Genomic DNA, 17,851 nt, shown 5'->3' with positions numbered 1-17,851 from the left:
TGGGCCTACAGATCTTGGCCTCTCTGAGCCTGAATTATCCACTCCATCAAATCGGGGGTGGTTAAACTGCAGATGCCTTTGGGTCTGTGGGTCTCACTGCAGACACGGCGGAGGCAGCCGCCCTCTGGTGAGTTGTCTGGTCTCAGTGTTTGGCTCAGAGCACGTTTTCTTCCCTTTCTCTGGAGAACACTGATCAAGACAGGAGCTGTGTGAGGCTGGCTCAGAGCCAGCAGAAAGGCTGCTGTCTGGGGGAGAGCAGCCTTGAGAGTGGAAGCAAAGAAGTTCCCATTGTGAAATGCTTTTCAGAGAACACCACCAAAAGGAGTGCTCAGCAAAAAGTGCTCAGACCAAGGGAGGCGGCCTGTTGGGATGCAGGGAACAAGAGTCGGGGTACAGTCTGGGCTTTTAATTCACTGGGGCCCTCAGAAGCGCTTTGGTTAGCCCAGCCAGTCCAGGGGTCCAGCCTGGTGGAACCAGTACCTCGTTAACTCCTGGGATGCATCTGGCACCAGGTGGGGCCCTGGAGTGGAGAGGTGAGAGAGAAGCACCTGCCCTGTTGCCATCATCTCAGACCCCTGGTCTCCCAGCAGTAGTGGGAAGAGGTGGGTGATACCACTGATGTGCTGTGTTGCTTTGGTCAAGTTGCTTAACTATGCTGGCCTCAGTTTCCTTGTATGCAAGACAAATGTTCACCTGCACCTCCTGGGCTTCCCCCAAATTAAATGAGACAGCGTGCATGGCAATGCCTTGCTCAGGCTGCAAGTCTGGGGTAAGGGGAGTGTGTGCGAATGTCCATTCAGGGTGCTGGTGTGAGGCTGCTCTGACCTGCATCTCCCTAGCATGACATTCCTGTATCTCTGCCTGGTCACTGGCTCTCAGGCTTTGGCCCATAGTGCCTGCTTGATTCTTGTTTGTTGACTGATTGGATGCATTTCCCCATCCTGCTTTCTCCCAGCCTCAGTCTGGGGGAATGAGTCAATGGGGCTGTCCACCTTAATCCAGGCAGGACACAGTCCATGATGGTGGTCCCCATGGGCTCTGGATGGAGGTAGGCTCAGCACTGGGTCACATCTAAGTCCCACGCCAGTCAGTGACAGGGTTTTCTTGTGTAACCTTGGACGTGACATTCAGTCTCTCTGGGCCTCTGTGTCCCACGTGCAAGGGGGACTGTGCATGGAGGGAACGTTGCTCTACGATCAGGTGGTCTCCTGAGGCCCCCTTGCTCCTAGCCATGCCCTGTGAGTTCCCCCTCTTTTTTCTGCCTTCCACCGTGTGTGCAAACTTCTGCCTTGCCCACCCAGATGCAGAAGGAGCCTTTTTGAGCCACATTTTTCAGTTTGATGTTTTTATTGCATCCTGCCGAGTGATTTAAACGTATTCACAGATGATTATATTGTGTTCCTTTTAAACAATTCTAAAATCAAATAAAATTCTGAAATTGAATCCACCGGTCGGTCGGTAACAGGCGGCAGCCGGGTCTCGGGGGAGACATGTCCTTATAGGCCGCACAGAACCATCCAGGCACCCCACCCCGACCCTGCCCAGCTTAGTAAGAGGCCCGCCCACAAAGTCAAGGCAGAAAGGACGGGATCAAGAATAAGCAACGCCATCATAAAGAGGCCGACCACCACCACTTGCCAGTTGGTGTGCACCCACCATGCACCAGGCCCTGAGATTCACACTGTTAGGAATATCAGCTCTTGTAATCTTCATGGGGACCCCGTGAGATTAGGCACTATTTGCCCAGGTGACTGACTGTAGATGATGGAGCAGGAACTGGAACTCAGCTGCCTACGTTCTCCACTGCTCTCTTGTATTTCCTCTCTTGTAGGGAGAATGCACCAAGCAAGGTAGGGTCCACAGGAAGCAGAGGTGGTCACTGGGTAGGTGGATGGAGGCTGTTGTATGGGAAACAGTGCCCAGAGTCACTGAGTCTTCCCAACAGCCCTGCTGTCGACAGATTATTCCCATTGTACAGACGGGCAAACTTCGGAAGCCTGCCACATGCTGCACTGCTAAGAGATGCAGAGGCAGTGTGTAGACCCAGCTGTGCTAGGGGGCCGCGCCTCCCCACTGGCCATGTCTGGGTTCAGAATAGGTAGCTTGAGTGGAGCCCAGTACAGGCGACATGCTCTAAGGCAGACCAAGTGTCCTGCACACACAATATCCTGGCACACATCACCAATCAGAGATGTGACTTAGAACCGATCTGACACTGCCATTTGGTTGAGATTGGAATGGCGGGGAACGTTCCACTTTGAGAGGCTTCATATGTGGAAATCAACAACGCATTTGCTAAACATTCACAGAGATGAGACAAAACGTATTATGTGTTATGTAAAGGACAGAACTGCCCAACCTCACTTTGCTGCTGTAGCAGTGACCGCGGCCTGCCCCCTTGTGAAGCAGTGGCCCTGACTGGCATTTGCACCAATTGGGCCTCGCTGGGAGTCACCCAAGCAGAACTCGGCTACACCTACTCCTGCTCTGTAGTCACACCAGGTTGTTTGCTGACTGGGAACTAAGTAGCAGTAGTAGCTGATATAGCACTTTAACGAGCAATAACAATCAATTCAAAAGGTGAATTACCCAGGGTTTGTGACTAATAATAAAATAATAAGCTTATATCCATTGCAAGAATGTCTGTGAGTGGGAGAGAATGTGACAAGAGCAGAAAAATGTGAATTGGTTATGTAAAAAAGCAAGATGAGGTTTTTGTGAAAGACTGTAACTTGCCTCATTCTAACACGACTTTCACCTTGGGCCCTGCTGGCTGTAGATATGCAACTGAGGCTCCGTACCAAATCTTCCAGTTTTGGCACCACGGGGGCAGGGACAGCCTCTGCAGTTTTATTTTCATCCACTCCACACATCCATCCTTCCCCCCACCCACCTGCCCGCCCTTCCTTTCCTCCATCCCCCATCTATCCATTCATGTGCCCACCCACACAGTCATCCACACATTCATCCATCTATCCATCTACTCACCTACCTACTCATCCAACACCTTCCCCTTGCCCAGGAAACATCTAGTAAGCTCCTAATCTGTTCCCCAAACACTGCTAGGAATTCAGGCTAGGGAGATGAATAGAATATGGTTCCTATACCCAGGGATTTTCAATCTAGAAAGAACAGTCATGCCTATAACAAAGGAAATGTGATAGTGGGGTAACAAAGTTCAGCAGCACTGGGGGTGCTGAGGGCATGGTCAGAACTCAGGGGGGTTGGAAAAGAATTTATGGATGAAGCAGTAATGTTGCAATGAATCTAGAGAGACTGTGTGCTTCATTAGGTAGATCAGGATCGGGAAGGGTGGTTTTTGGTCAAAGGCACAGAGATTGGCAGAGGACTGGCCTGGAGGGAGAGCTTCAGGCAATACAGCAAGGCTAGCATATGGGGGAGAGTCTGGCTGGGATGCAGTGCTCAGAGCCCAGGAACAGCGCCGGCTCCCTACCAGCTAAGTAACTGAAGAATTCTCCATAATTGTCCCTGCAAGTCCTGCACCACGTGCAGTGAGTATCCATCACCAGCAGGTGCGATCCTGCTAGGTTCCTTCCTGCCCCTCGTCCACAGTGTGAGAGCTTCCTTCGCAGGAGCGTGTTTGGAGTGTGCCGGAGCATGCTGAAGCACCATTACAGTCCCATCTTCACCGCGATGGGATTTCTTGGGCAAGTGCTGTGTTCTCAGCAAATTGCCTCAGCCTGTGATTTGTTGGTAGAAACAGGGGAAGGAGATAGTGTTCCAGGGATGCAGGTGGGGCGCTGGCCTCACTCACAGGACTGAGCTGGGCTTTGCAGGCACCTAGCCTGGCTTGGCCACTTACTCATGGGTGGACATGGAGCCAGGCACTGCACCCGTCAGAGCTCAGGTTTGGGGCAGTCCTGCCAGCCCAGAGCCCAGGCAGGCACAATCTGATTTGTCGGTGCTGCCGGGGTTCCTGTGATACGGCACTGGGGGTCCAGACTCCCCCAGCCCCCTTCTCTGACCAGCACTCTCGGCTCTGGGAGCTGCATAGAAGTAATTTAGATCTCAGACTGCGTCTCTGCCCTGCGTTTTCTTTCTTCCTCCTCCTCTTCCCTTTCCTCCTCCTGTTTCCTCTTTTTCTTGTTCTTGTTTCTAAGAAAAGCCCTTGGTCCAGCTGTCACCTTCTAGCATCATCAACTGAAGAGTCCAGAATTGGCCAGCAAGGGTGACCTCTCTCTGTGCTAAATTGGACTACCTCAGAGCTGCTGGGTACAGCTGTGCAGGGTGTGTACTGCACACACAGAGGTGTGAGTGATGCCTCCAGAGAGTGCCCACTGCTTTCCTATCTGGGCCTCACTCCGCCCCTTGGTTGTCACCCAGCTCTTCCCCCTTCAAAGGCGTTACATTTACACAGCCACACAGATGCTGCCGTGGGAGTGACCAGCTGGGGAGCGTGGGGGTGGGGCACATTGCTGTGTGTGTGCAGTCTCTTTTGCAGCGTGGGAAGCCTTGCTTTTATCAATGGGTGCATTTGAAACAGGAGTTGGGTCCACCTTGGGATGATGTTATTGGCTTTTCTTGAAGTGCAGCACACACCTCAATGCATTTGCTGCAGTTGTGGCTTTAGCTCCTCTCCTCATGTCTGGGTGGTAGGTGAGGGGGCACCTGCTGCCCCGTCTGAGAGTGAGTGGGCGGTGCTGGGGCTGGGGTGGGCTGCACACAGGGCAACCTGCCCAGTTCTGGCCTCCACAGCCCTCCTGTTCTCACCTGAAGCCTCCTGCCCCACCCCTGCCCTGCTGTCACCGGGGCCTCACACAAGCCTCAGAAGAGATTTGGAGCTGGGCAGGTGTTAGCCTGAATAAGGAAGGATGGTGGAGTCTGGGGGCTCCTGCGTGGATGGAAAGGGCGAGGGTCCCCGCCTGTGCAGTTCTGGGTCATCTTCAGAATACTCCTCATTGTGGGGATCAGGCAGCTCCCCCTGAGTGGCAGCTACAGTACACTGACAACTCCGGGCCTGGCCTCTACCAGAGGCATCAAAGGCATCGGCATGGACTTCGGGGCTCTACTGCGGCTGCAGGAGGCTTGTGGGGCAGAACCAAGCCCAGAGCCCATGCTCAGGCCAGGGAGAAGTCCTGCCTGCACCCGTGCTGTGTGACTGAGGCTCCACTGCATCCCTCCCAGCCCATGATGGCCTGGCTGGGAGGCTGTGTGCACTTGCCATAAACATCATCTTTCTCTGTTGGCTCCTGTGGGTGATGCTGATGGGCACACAGCACGTGTGGCTTCTATGGGCCTCTGCCAGGGTGAGATGTGGGATCTGAATTTTGCGCTCTTGCACCACTGAATTCTTGGGGTGGAACTCTCAAGCCCTGCCTGCAGCCCAGCTCTGCGTCAGCTGCAGGGCCGGCTTCGTGACTAAGCTGGCGCCCTGCCCTGGTGTTGGCATTAACGACACTACACTCTGTTCCATACTTACCCACATAGTTAACTTGTGTGGGGACTCATTAGAATTTTTTTTTTTTGACAGGCAGAGTAGACAGTGAGAGAGAGAGAGAGAGAGAGAGAGAGAAAGGTCTTCCTTTTTGCCGTTGGTTCACCCTCCAATGGCCGCCGCGGCTAGTGCGCTGCGGCCGGCGCACCGTGCTGATCCGATGGCAGGAGCCAGGTGCTTCTCCTGGTCTCCCATGGGGTGCAGGGCCCAAGTACTTGGGCCATCCTCCACTGCACTCCCTGGCCACAGCAGAGAGCTGGCCTGGAAGAGGGGCAACTGGGACAGAATCCGGCGCCCTGACCAGGACAAGAACCCGGTGTGCCGGTGCCACAAGGCCATGGTGCCGGCTACTCATTAGAATTTTGGAAACAGTTTTTCCCAGTGCAGCTTCCCTGACCCAGCCCTAGCAATGCTGTAATTCTTGGCACCCTGCGTCCCATTTCTTACACAGGTCCAGGCTGCTTTACAGCCTTACACAAACCGTCTCTATGTTCAATGGAAATGATACGTTTCATGTGGCAGAGCTGGTGGGCTTGTGCAGCTCTCTGTGTCCAAGTCTAGAGGGGTGTGAGAGAATTAAATAATAAATAGAGGGCGAGTGTTTGGGGCAGCAGTTAAGACTCAGCTCGGGCTCCCCGCATCCCACACTGGGCTTGAGTCCTGGCTCTGCTTCCCATTCCAGCTTCCTGCTAATGCACACCCAGGAAGGCAGCAGGTGATGGGTCCCTGCCACCCAGGTGGGAGAACTAGATTTGAGTTCCTGGTGCCTAGCTTTGATCTGGCCCAGCCCTGACTGTTGTGGGCATAAGAACTTTCTCTCTGCTTTTCAACCAACAAAATAAATAAATACAAATTAGAAATAGACAAAGGCATCTGCCAAAGAATTTAGCGTGTGACGAGGACTCCAGAAATGTACTCAGGGACCTCCCCTCTGGAGTTCTGGCACCTGTCAGGTGGGGTGGGGGAGAGAAGGGAGGGGATTCCTTCTGCCTGAGTTTTTGGGCCCTGAGGGTTAGTTAGCTGCCTCTTGCTCACTACTGCCCTCGAGTGATCGCTAGGACAGGGAAAGCTGCTTGAAATAGAAAAGTTTGGAAAGAAAACTAGAGCAGGCCTTCCTGCTCAGATGGAAGAAGACCCCAACTGGAGACCTGCAGGCCAACCTTGAGCATGGCAAGGGAGAAAGTGTGACCTGCTGAGGTCCCTTTGTAGTTGAATGTGGCTGCTGGGAAGTCCCTGGATCTAAACAGACCAGCGTTCAGCCCACCCAGCTTGCAGGAGAACCTGCCTCTGTGCTAGAGACACGAGGTGAGGTCAGCCTTGGGGTGGCAAAACGGTTTGGCAACATCCCTTCTTGTCTGCCCAGCAGACCACAGTCTGGATTGGGGCCAACCAGAGCTGGTGTCCTATCCTGGCTGGGCTGTGGACAACCAGGGCCACAGGGGGCCTCTTCTAGAAGTCTTTATCTGCAGAGTTCATGTGTGTGTGTGTGTAGGACCTGCTGTGTGGTGATGCCCACACACGTCAGGTTCCTACCCTACTTCCTTCCTCCCCAGCTGAGCTGGTCTGCAAAGCACATTGGCAGAAACCATAAGCAATATCGACTTTATCAGAGCAGCGGGAAAGACATCAGAGCATTTTGTAGTTAAAGTGGCCTTTGAAGTGAAACTTCCCTTGCGTGGCTGCAGCATCACAGATGAGCAGATGCAAACGGTCAGACCATAGGGGAGTCCCAGGTGCTTGCTCGACTTTCAAAGAGGAACAAATAACTCTCACTTAAGCCCTTTGCCTGGCTCCTTGAGATGGTGCCACAGCCCTTGGTTCCTGCTTGACAGTGGGGAGACTGATGTGTGGAAACACCGTGAGATGGGGCTTTGCACAGGTGACGTATGAGGTGGGTACCATTGTTATCTGTGCTCTAGAGATGGGGAAACTGAGGCAGAGGCGTGACGAACCATGCCCAGCATCCCACTTCTGAAAAGCGGTGGAGTCAGGATTCCCACTTGGGTGCTCTGATGTGGAAGCTGAGCACCACTAGCCCTCCTTGGCCAATGCCAGGGGACAGCCAGTGCCCTGAGGAAGAGGGCATTTTCATCAGAGACCCACGGCAGAGACAATTCTGCATGTACCAAGAAGCTGCACTGAAGTTCTCCTCTCTCCCTCTCCATGCGGGACACACATTGCCATTTTATGGATGAGAAGACTGAGGCTCACGAAGGGATCTGCTTGCAATCAGAAGTGGAGCTTGGATGAGAACCCAGGTCTTTCGAGTATTCCTGGTCCTGCCACTCACTGGACCACCCGTCTCCAGCTCCCTGTGCAAAGGGGAGAATGGTCTCCCCTGGGAGGCTATCACACTGTCCACAGCACTGTGGTTCAGGTTGAAGCCTTTTCCTGGGAGCTTTTAAAAAATATTAATAAACCGACTCATCTCTGGTATTGTCTGGAGAATCTCACAGGCAGGCACCTTGCTTCAAGATTGTGTTAGGAGAAGAAATGATGATGGCCTCGGAGTTGGACATTTTCAGCTTGAGATTCACCTTGACCTGCTACCAGCTTGGTGACTTTGGGCAAGTTATTGCACCTCTTTGAGTATCAGTTATCTCTGTGTGAACTAGGAGTATTATACCCCATCTTTGGAGGCGCTTATGAGCTGATGCATGGGCCGAATCTAGGGCACTGCCCATATAACATAGCAGGTGCTCAATACAGCAGAGACCCTGTCCTTTCTCCTTGCTGAAAGAGGCCAGAAAAATTTTTGTGTCTCAAGAAAATCCAGGCTATAAAATTCACCCAACCTTGGGTCAGGTGAGGAATATTTTAATTATCAAGGATTCATGGTTTTCACAAGGGGCTTAGCCAGGGTCTTTTAAATGGCAGCTACACATGGAGGCTGCCAGGGCTGTTTACGAATCATTAGCTATTTGACAGTGATGTTAGTGGGAGGAGAGAAAGAGGAGAGCCCTCTCAAAAGCCAGACTAGCAGCCACTGACTGCTGGAAATCAAATGAGACTGGAGAAAAAAATAGGTCGGAAGGAGCAACCCAAGGAAGAGATTTCATTTATAAATACCTCTCTCTCCCTCTCTCCCCAGAAGCCATCCTTCAGTTGTTGAGTGCGAGATATAAATGCACAGAGTCAGGCACCCCCAGATGTTTCCCCCGAAACCTGAAAAGCACAATGACGGCTGAGTGGAATGAGCCTCCACCGTGTAAGATGCCAAGGTTGTAACTGTTAATTCTTCAGGCTGTAATTTATCCTGCTATCCCTTTGGGTAGCTAAACAGCCCTGATCACGAGGTGCCCAATTGGCTTACACGTCGTCTTGATGGATCACTCTCATTCTCCCAGCCCTTTCTCTGGACCGCAGGAATTCTTGACAAGTGCCTCACAGCCTTTGTCTCCTGTGTATACGGAAGGGAAGAGTCATTCATTAGGAGGAACATGTGGAGAACAGAGAGCTCCTGGCACTGGGGAGGTAGGCAGGTGGAGGGTAAAGCTGTGTCTTCAGGGTACAGAATGATGGACATAATCTGAGCCCAGCCACCTCCAGGCTATGAGGCACCCCTGCTTGTCTGGGGTCTTTGGATCAGGATGCCTGGGCAACCCTGCCCACTGAGCTCCATTTGCAAAACTGTGAATGCACCACACGGGTAAACTGAGGCAGCAGGGCAGAGACTGTGAGTGTCCCAGTTCTTACCTTCCTGGGCTGGCGGCCTTGCCCCCCAGCCCCCGTGAATCTAGGTGGGGCATGTGACAACCACCCCACATCTCGTGGGTGAGAACAAGAGTAAATGTGCTTTCTCTTTCCTTAGCTGGTGGCTGAAGAGAGCTGGATCTGGGTCTGAAAACCTATGGGAGGACAGAGCCACGAGATTGGAAGCCTGGATCCCTGCATGAAGGCATGGAGCAGAGCCCCACTGCCAATTGCCTGGATTGTAGCACCACCGAGGAACAAACTCTTCTTGTGTTAAGCCACTCAAACTTGAGGGTTGATTCTTATACAGGCAATACTTTATGTAAGAGAACACAGATTCTCCCGCATAAGGAATTCCAGGTGTCATTCTATCCTGAGTTAGTAGGACGGTTTCTACTACCCAGACAGTATACTTGCAGTTCATCTCTGAGAGTTGTCATGTGGAAACCAGCTTAGAATCTGAAGGGTATTGGCTCGGGGATTCTTAATTTTGGGATCTGATAAATTGTCCCTGTTGGGGTTGGAGGGAAGAGCGTGATCTTTGGATAAAGGATGCTGATCTCCCTGCTCTCTTACCCTCCTGCAGAGTCCCTCTCCCCAGGTCAACGCAAGTGTCCCCTCTCCTGCAGAAGTCCAGCCTGTTATTAACCTTTTCTCAGACTACTGCCTCAGCCGCCTACCTGGCCTCTGTTCCTGTGTAGTCTCCTGCAAGCTGACCCCACCCAGTCTTCCAATCAGGGCGCTATCCTCTCCAACACAACCCAAGCTCCTTTTCTTTAGAAGACCCTGGGATTGGCTTTCCAGGCTCTCAAAGCCTCTCCAACTTTGCTCTTCTGCTTCCGTGCCTGGATTGTCCTCCCATTGGGCCAGCCTGCATGAGTGACCTGGCTTCCAAGGCTCTGTTGTGTCCTCCTGCCTAGGAGCTTCCTCCACCTCTTCTGCCTTTGGAGGCTGGTGTCCATGCCTGAGTCTTATCCCTGCACCTGATACCTGTTGCTCTACTAACAGGCAGGCCTGCCCACCTCCTTCCAGCCTTCTGGCTTTCTGAGTGGGAGGTAGGGGGCTGTTATTCTTCCCCAGGGCTGACCCCAGGCTGGAGCTCCACTTACTAATCGTCTAGACACTGTTGCTATCAAATGGGTTACCAAAGCAAGTTTCCCTCCCTGAGTGTCAGTTTCCTGTAAGTAAAATTGGGAGGCTGCTTAGCAGGGGCTAGTCCTTGATGGTGTCCAAGGGCTTTCCTGGTTCCAGCATTCCAGAACTCTGGGGTTTTGCCAGTAACCCAGTCACGGGAGGGATATTGATCTGCAGAGGTTTTTCTAGAGCTGTGTGTGAGCCACAATTCTTCAGAAGAGCATCCTCCGGGGTGTACGTGGCTTTCAGCAGCGCCCGACGCCAGAGAATTCATCAACACAGAGACGCTTATGGTGCAGGTTTAGCAAACGTGGCATCTCGGGCGCCCCAGAGCGTCATTCATCAAGTAAACACCACTTCGTTATTTAGACTTCAGTCACTTGGCGCATAAACTATCACTCAGATATAAAAACTGGGGCAAGACATCCTCTTTTATTGATCTGGATGAGAAACAGGCATGATCAATTATGCCTCGGCACAGGCTTGTGACTTGTTACACGGATGTTTGCAGTTCCAGGCGTGATGTGCAGTGGGGGCACTGCCTCGTGCCACGCTGTCGGCGTCGGCAGGCTCAGGGAGTTGCATCACCGTTGGATGGCCACATGGCCTTGGGTAAGCTCCCTTCCCTCCACTCAGCCCTGATGGCATTGGGTCAGGGGTCTCTTACCTGCCTTTCCCAGGGGCCGATGCTGGGGAGGTTCAGTGCTCTCCCACGAGAACCATTCAGGAGAGTCAGCCGTTTCCCATGGGGTGGCGTTCACAAGGATGTGAGAATTTAGTGGCTGCAAGAGAGCTGTCCCTGTGAAATGCCTGGCCTTGGGCACGTGGGATTAGGCCCCTGTGATTGCATGTGTAGACATTCCATGGACACCCCGACTCAGTGCAGGCCCATCTGACTTACTCTGGCTTCTCTGCTTTGCCCACCTGCACCTCTTCCTCTCCTGCCCCAGGACTCCCTGTTCCCCGAGAGTCACTTCTGGTTTCCAAGGGCCTTGTGAGTCCACCAGCTCTGAGGGGGTCCTCTGCCCTGTGGTCCTCACATTCCTATACTGGGGCTGAGGTTAAAAAGGATTTAATTTATGAGAGAGAGGGAGAGAGAAAGAGATCATTGGTTTGTTCCCCAAATGCCTGTAATAACCAGGGCTGGGCTATGTGGAAGCCAGGAGCTAGGAGCGCCACATGCCTCCCAAATGGGTAGCAGGGATCCAGGCACTTGAGCCTTCATCTGGTTAGCTGGAAGCTAGAATGAAGAGTGGAGCTGGGACTGGAACTCAGGGACTCCAGTATAGGGTGCAGGTGTCCCAAGTAGTGTCTTAAATGTGGTGCTACATGCCCAATCCCCATGACTGAGCTTTCTAATGTGCATCTCAAGTTCTGCCTCTCTCAGGAGGTCTTCCTGGCTTGTCTTTCCACGCCCCTCCCTGATCCCACACCTCCAATTGAATTGTTGGGTGCTTACAGAATGCAGCACTGTGCCACCACTTATCTTTCTGGGATACGGCATCTTGGTCTCTGTAACAGAGCCTGCCTGGTAGTTCTCAGTGACTCCGCCTCACCCACAGCAGGACACTCCACAGGTTCTCATTAACAGCTTATGCAGGCAGGCGCCGTGGCTCACTTGGCTAATCCTCCGCCTTTCGGCACCGGCACACCGGGTTCTAGCCCTGGTCGGGGCACCGGATACTAGTCCCGGTTGCTCCTCTTTCAGTCCAGCTCTCTGCTGTGGCCCAGGAGGGCAGCGGAGGATGGCCCAAGTGCTTGGGTCCCTTCACCTGCATGGGAAACCGGGAGGAAGCACCTGGCTCCTGGCTTCGGATCGGCGCAGTGCCGGCCGTAGTGGCCATTATGGGAGTGAACCAACGGAAGGAAGACCTTTCTCTCTGTCTCTCTCTCACTGTCTATAATTCTACCTGTAAAAAAAAAAAAAAAAAAAGAGCTTAGCAGAACACAATTAATAGAAGTTGGGGAAGAGATGATTCCTTAGGTTAAAGTCCAAATCCGTGACTGTAGCATGTGATCCAGAGCTAGGAACACAGGGAATGTCCCATAGCCCCAGCTCTCTCAGAGATCGGCTGGGAAGGGGCTGGGAAGCTACCAGAAACAACGCGGCACCTGTGCCAGCAGCAACTGGAGGAACCTTAGGTGCTGAGACCATGGAGCATAGGTGGCGACATGAAAAGCTGCAGGGTGTAGCTGGGAATCCTTACCCTGGAAATGCCCCGCTAATGCACTGACCAGAGTCCCCAGGTCACACCCACCACACGCTGCCTGGTATTCACTGAAAGGGCAGACATTCCAGGAAGCCACAGAAGCACAACCCCAAAACCAGAAGCCAACAAAAGAAAAAAATTTAAAGCAACTCCAAAAACAATGAAAAATAAGAACTGGAATGCAAATAACAATAGGGAAGTCACCATGAACCCCCGGAGGAACACAACATTTCAATACTAGAATGTGAAGATGAAGAGATCAAGGAAATGCCAGAAATGGAATTTATTAATCATAGGATTATTAAAAAAATCAGAAGCAAATCCAGAAAACTATACAAGGCATGAATGAAAAATTTTCCTAGGAAACAGACTATAAAGAGAAATCAAACTGAAATTTTAGAAATGAAAACTTCAACGGATCAAATAAAAAACATGGTGGAAAGTTACAACCTCAGACTTGATGAGGCAGAAGGAAGAAATATTTGGAAATCTTACAGTCAGACAAGAAGAAAATATGAAACTGAAAAACAATGTTGGAGACCTATGGGATATATCAAACGACCAAACATATGGGTCTTAGGAGTGCCTGAAAGAGTGGAAAGAGAGAAGGGAATAGAAAGCCTATTTAGTGAAATAATTACAGAAAACTTCCCAATTTGGAGAAAGAAAGGGATCTTCAAATAGAGGAAGCACATAGGACTCTTAACAGACATGACCAGAAGAGATCTTCACCACAACATATTGTAGTCAAACTCTCCACAATAAAACATAAAGATTCTAAAATGAGCACAAGAGAAACACCAGATCACTTTCAGAGGATCGCCAATTAGACTCACAGCTGACTTCCCATAAGAAACTCCACACGATAGAAGGCAATGGTAAGATATAGTCCAAGTCCTAAAAGAAAACTTTCAGCCCAGAATATTATACCCCACAAAGCTTGCATTTATGAATTAAGGTGAAATAAAGACTTTCCATAACAAGCAGGAATTGAAAGAATTTGTCAACACTTGTCCAGCCCTACATAAGATGATTAAGGATGGGCTACACACAGAAACACAGAAAGATAGCCACAATTATGAAAGAATAAGAAGTTAGAAAAACCAGTAGTAGAAGTACAAAAGAAATCCAAAGTAAACAGTAGGAATAAATTATAGAAAAATGGCAGGGCCAAGTCATTACTTATCAATAGTCACCTTGAATGTAAATGGGCTCAGTTCTCCAGTTAAAAGATACAGCTAGGCTGAATGGATGTAAAACAACACCCATCTATTTTCTGATTAAAAGAAACACATCTCACCAATAAAGATACATGCAGACTGAAAGGGAAAGGTTAGGAAAAGATATTCCATGCTAACAGAGACCAAAAAAGAGCTGGTGCTGCCATCCTAATATCAGACAAAATGGACTTTTACATAACTGTTAGAAGAAGAACACTATGTAATGATTAAGAGATCATCCAATAGGAAGATGTGACTATAATAAACATAGATGCCCCCAATCACAGGGTGTCTGGCTAGTTAAAAAATGTTAATAGACCTAAAGGGAGACATAGACCCCAATACAATAGTAACGAGGGACTTCAATACCCCATTTACAGCAATGGACAGATAAGCAAGGAAGTAACAGAATTAACTGACACTATAGACCACATGGACCTAATGGATACCTACAGAACCTTTCACCCCACAGAAAACACATTCTTCTAACCAGTGCATGAAAATTTCTCTAGGATAGATCATATACCAGGCCGCAAAGCAAGTCTTGGCAAATTCAAAAATCATTGCATGAACCTTCTCTGACCACAATGGAATAAAGCTAGAAATCAACAACTCAGAAATCTCTAGAACAAATGTAAACACATGGAGATTAACATGCTCCTGAATGAACAATGGGTCAAAGATGAAATCAAAAGAGAAAATTTCTGGAAACAAATGATAACAATACATCACACCAAAACCTATGAGATACAGCAAAAGCAGTATTAAGAGGGAAGTTCTAGCCGGCGCCATGGCTCAATAGGCTAATCCTCCACCTTGCGGCGCCGGCACACCGGGTTCTAGTCCCGGTTGGGGCGCCGGATTCTGTCCCGGTTGCCCCTCTTCCAGGCCAGCTCTCTGCTATGGCCAGGGAGTGCAGTGGAGGATGGCCCAGGTGCTTGGGCCCTGCACCCCATGGGAGACCAGGAAAAGCACCTGGATCCTGGCTCCTGCCATCGGATCAGCGCGGTGCGCCGGCTGCAGCGGCGGCCATTGGAGGGTGATCCAACGGCAAAAGGAAGACCTTTCTCTCTGTCTCTCTCTCTCACTGTCCACTCTGCCTGTCAAAAAAAAAAAAAAAAAAAGAGGGAAGTTCATAGCAGTCAGTGCCTACATAAAGAAACTGCAAAGGTACCAAATAAAAGAGCCATCAATGCATATCTGGACCTACAATATCAACAACCAAATCAAAACTAGGAGGAGGAAAGAAATCAAATTGAAACAAAAAAATACAAACAGCGACATAAAAAGCTGGTTTTTGAAAAAATAAAATTGATACACCATTGGTGCAGCTAACCCAAAAAAAAGAGGGAGAAGACCCAAGTCAATAAAATCGGAGATGAAAAAGGAAATGTAATGACACACACCACAGAAATAAAAGGAATAATCAGGAATTACTATAAAGAGCTATATGCCAACAAACCAGGAAGAATGAAGAAGAATATAGAATAGAATATAGACATATACATGGACACATACAACCTGCCTAAACTGAGTCATGAAGACAAAGGAAACCTAAACAGACCAATAACCAACACAGAACTCGAATCGGTAATCAAGACCCTCCCAACAAAGAAAAGCCCAGGACCAGATGTCTTCACTGTTGAATTCTACCAGACGTTTAAAGAAGAACTCCACTTTTTCTCAAGTTACTCGAAACAATTGAAATGGAGGGAATCCTCCAAAATTCTTTCTATGAAGACAGAATCACCTTAATTCCTAAACCTGGAAAAGATGCAATAGAGAAGAGCTACAGACCAATCTCCCTGATGAACACAGATGCAAAAATCCTCAACAATATTCTGGCCAATAGAATCCAACAACACATCAGAAAGATTATCCACCCAGAACAAGTGGGATTTATCCCTGGCATGCAGGGATGGTTCAACATTTGCAAATCAATGAATGTGATACATCACATGAACAAATAAAATAAAAACCATATGATTATTTCAATAGACGCAGAGAAAGCATTTAATAAAATACAACAGTCTTTCATGATGAAAACGCTAAGCAAACTGGGTTTAGAAGGAACTTTCTTACACACAATCAAGGCAGTTTATGAAAAACCCACGGCCTGCGTCCTATTGAATGGAGAAAAATTAGAAGCATTCCCACTGATATCTGGCACCAGACAAGGATGCCCACTCTCACCATTGCTATTCAATATAGTCCTGGAAGTTCTAGCCAGAGCCATTAGACAAGAAAAAGAGATCAAAAGGATTCAAATTGGGAAAGAGGAAGTCAAACTATCCCTAATTGCAGATGACATGATCCTACATACAGGGTGTGGGGAGCAAACCGGACTGGACTGAGTTACTGGAATTAAGACTTATTCTATGCATCTGCTCTCCCACAATATGGCGCTGGGAGAGAAGTAAACAGCTTCCGCACAGCTGCCTCCAGTTCAACCAATAAACTGTAGGACTTGCTCCTGATTGGAGAGCAGCGTACTCGGCGTGTGGGCAGCCGAGTTAGGATTGGCGGAGGAGGACTATAAAGGAGGAGAGAGACGGCATGCACCAGGAACATCTAAGGGGAACATCTAGCTGAAGGAACACCTGTGCAGCCCCCGAGAAAGCCGGCCGGCGGTGTGCCGCTCCCCTGCGGAAGTGGGGAATGCGGCCAGGGGGAACTGCCCTTCCACGGAGGTGGAAGGGATAGTAGCCAACCCGGGAAGAACCAGCAGCAAACCCGGGGAGGGCCGAGCAGACGAAAGAACAGCGCAGGGTCCTGTGTCGTTCCTCCACGAAGAGGGGGAGCGACATAATGGTGCCGTGACTCGGATAGGAAACCTAGGACGGATAGCAAACTTAGGAGGGAAGAAACGGGAAGAACTGGGAAAATATCGGAGAGAGAGACTAGCAAACAGCCTAGGGAAAAGCCGGACGAAAAAGGTGCCGGAAGAAGCTATTGAAAGCCTAGGCATAGACTCAGATACGGACTACGGGGGGAAGCTGGGAGAAATCTCTAAGGTCGAAAGCAAAAGTGAAAGCTAGAACAAACAGACTCGGATGCGGACTGTGGGGAGAGGCCAGGAGAAATGAGGGAGGAGTATTGTTGGAGGAAAGCTTGGGGAAACATACCGGGTAGAGAAAAATGTTAGGGAAATTGAAGCCGCGGGGGGCAGGCCAAGGCGGACACGAAAGCCACTTTGGGATTCTCAAGTTAGCCCGGGAATAGGGGGCGAAGAGTTGAAACCAGAAGCTGAAACGTAAGCCAGATTGGGATCCGTCTGATTAGCCCGGGGAGCAAAGGACGGGAAGCCAAACCATGGGGCGGAGACGTAAGCTGGGTTGAATTCGCCAGGCTAGCCCGGGGAACTTAGATTGAATGCTAGTGGCGGACACGTAAGCTACGCTGTGTGACTCTCGGAAGCCGCCGCGTGCAGAGAGAGCACGGGGCGTGAATAGATAGGGAACGGGGCTGGCGCGAGGCCGTGGTTCAGACGCGAAAGGGTTAAGTGCGAGACTGCGGAGTGTGCGCGCAAAGCGGGCTGAAGCGGCTCAGCCGGAAAGCCGCGGAGAAATAGCCTCGGGGCGGAGCCTGCCGGCAGGGCGAGGCGCCGGGAAGCTGCAGGGATAAGAGAAACAGAAGTTTTAGAAGTAAAGTGAGAGAAATAGGAATGCTGGAAGATAGAAGTGGAATGGGAGAAATAGGAATGCCCGGAGATAGAGAAATAGAGAAATAGAAAGGCCTCCCCTCAACATGGCAATAAGAAAGCTTGGATTCGGTCTGCCTGATTAAGTGAGGCGATGAGCACCTGCGGTGGCTAGCAGCTTATGCGCCGCAGGTCACCGAAGATAGGCACGAACCAACACTAATAAGTCTCCCCCACAATACGGCAATGAGAAAGCTTGGATTCGGTCTGCCTGATTAAGGCGGTAAGCGCCAGCAGGCGGCTCGACCAGAGTGTGAGCCGCAGGTCACCGAACACAGGCACGCATCAGCGCCTAAAAACCTCCTCATAACATGGCGAAGAGAGGACCCGGATTCGGTTTGCCTGATTGATAGGACTTGCAAAGAACCTGTGGCAACTCTAGCAAGTAGAGCAGAGTGTGTGCCGCGGGACACCGAAGACAGGCGTGTATCAACGCCAA

At 50.4% G+C, this 17,851-nt stretch overlaps 1 protein-coding gene across 4 annotated transcripts in view; it reads right to left on the bottom strand.

Moving 5' to 3' along the window:
* The window catches only part of ASIC2 (acid sensing ion channel subunit 2), a 1,130,491-nt gene that overhangs the window by 26,141 nt on the left and 1,086,499 nt on the right, over positions 1-17,851 (bottom strand). For 2 of the 4 annotated variants that reach the window (XM_070061074.1, XM_070061073.1), the window contains exon 4: positions 8,769-8,855. The exons of the other annotated variants lie outside the window; for them this stretch is intronic. In XM_070061074.1, the coding sequence (XP_069917175.1) occupies positions 8,769-8,855 (87 nt within the window). The remainder of the gene's footprint in view (positions 1-8,768; positions 8,856-17,851) is intronic. 4 annotated transcript variants of the gene reach the window in all.

Source organism: Oryctolagus cuniculus, chromosome 17 (genome assembly GCF_964237555.1).
Source record: "Oryctolagus cuniculus chromosome 17, mOryCun1.1, whole genome shotgun sequence".
NCBI classification, from domain to species: domain Eukaryota; kingdom Metazoa; phylum Chordata; class Mammalia; order Lagomorpha; family Leporidae; genus Oryctolagus; species Oryctolagus cuniculus.
Note: the sequence above shows the minus strand (reverse complement) of the source record. Positions and strands in the feature narration are given on the sequence as shown.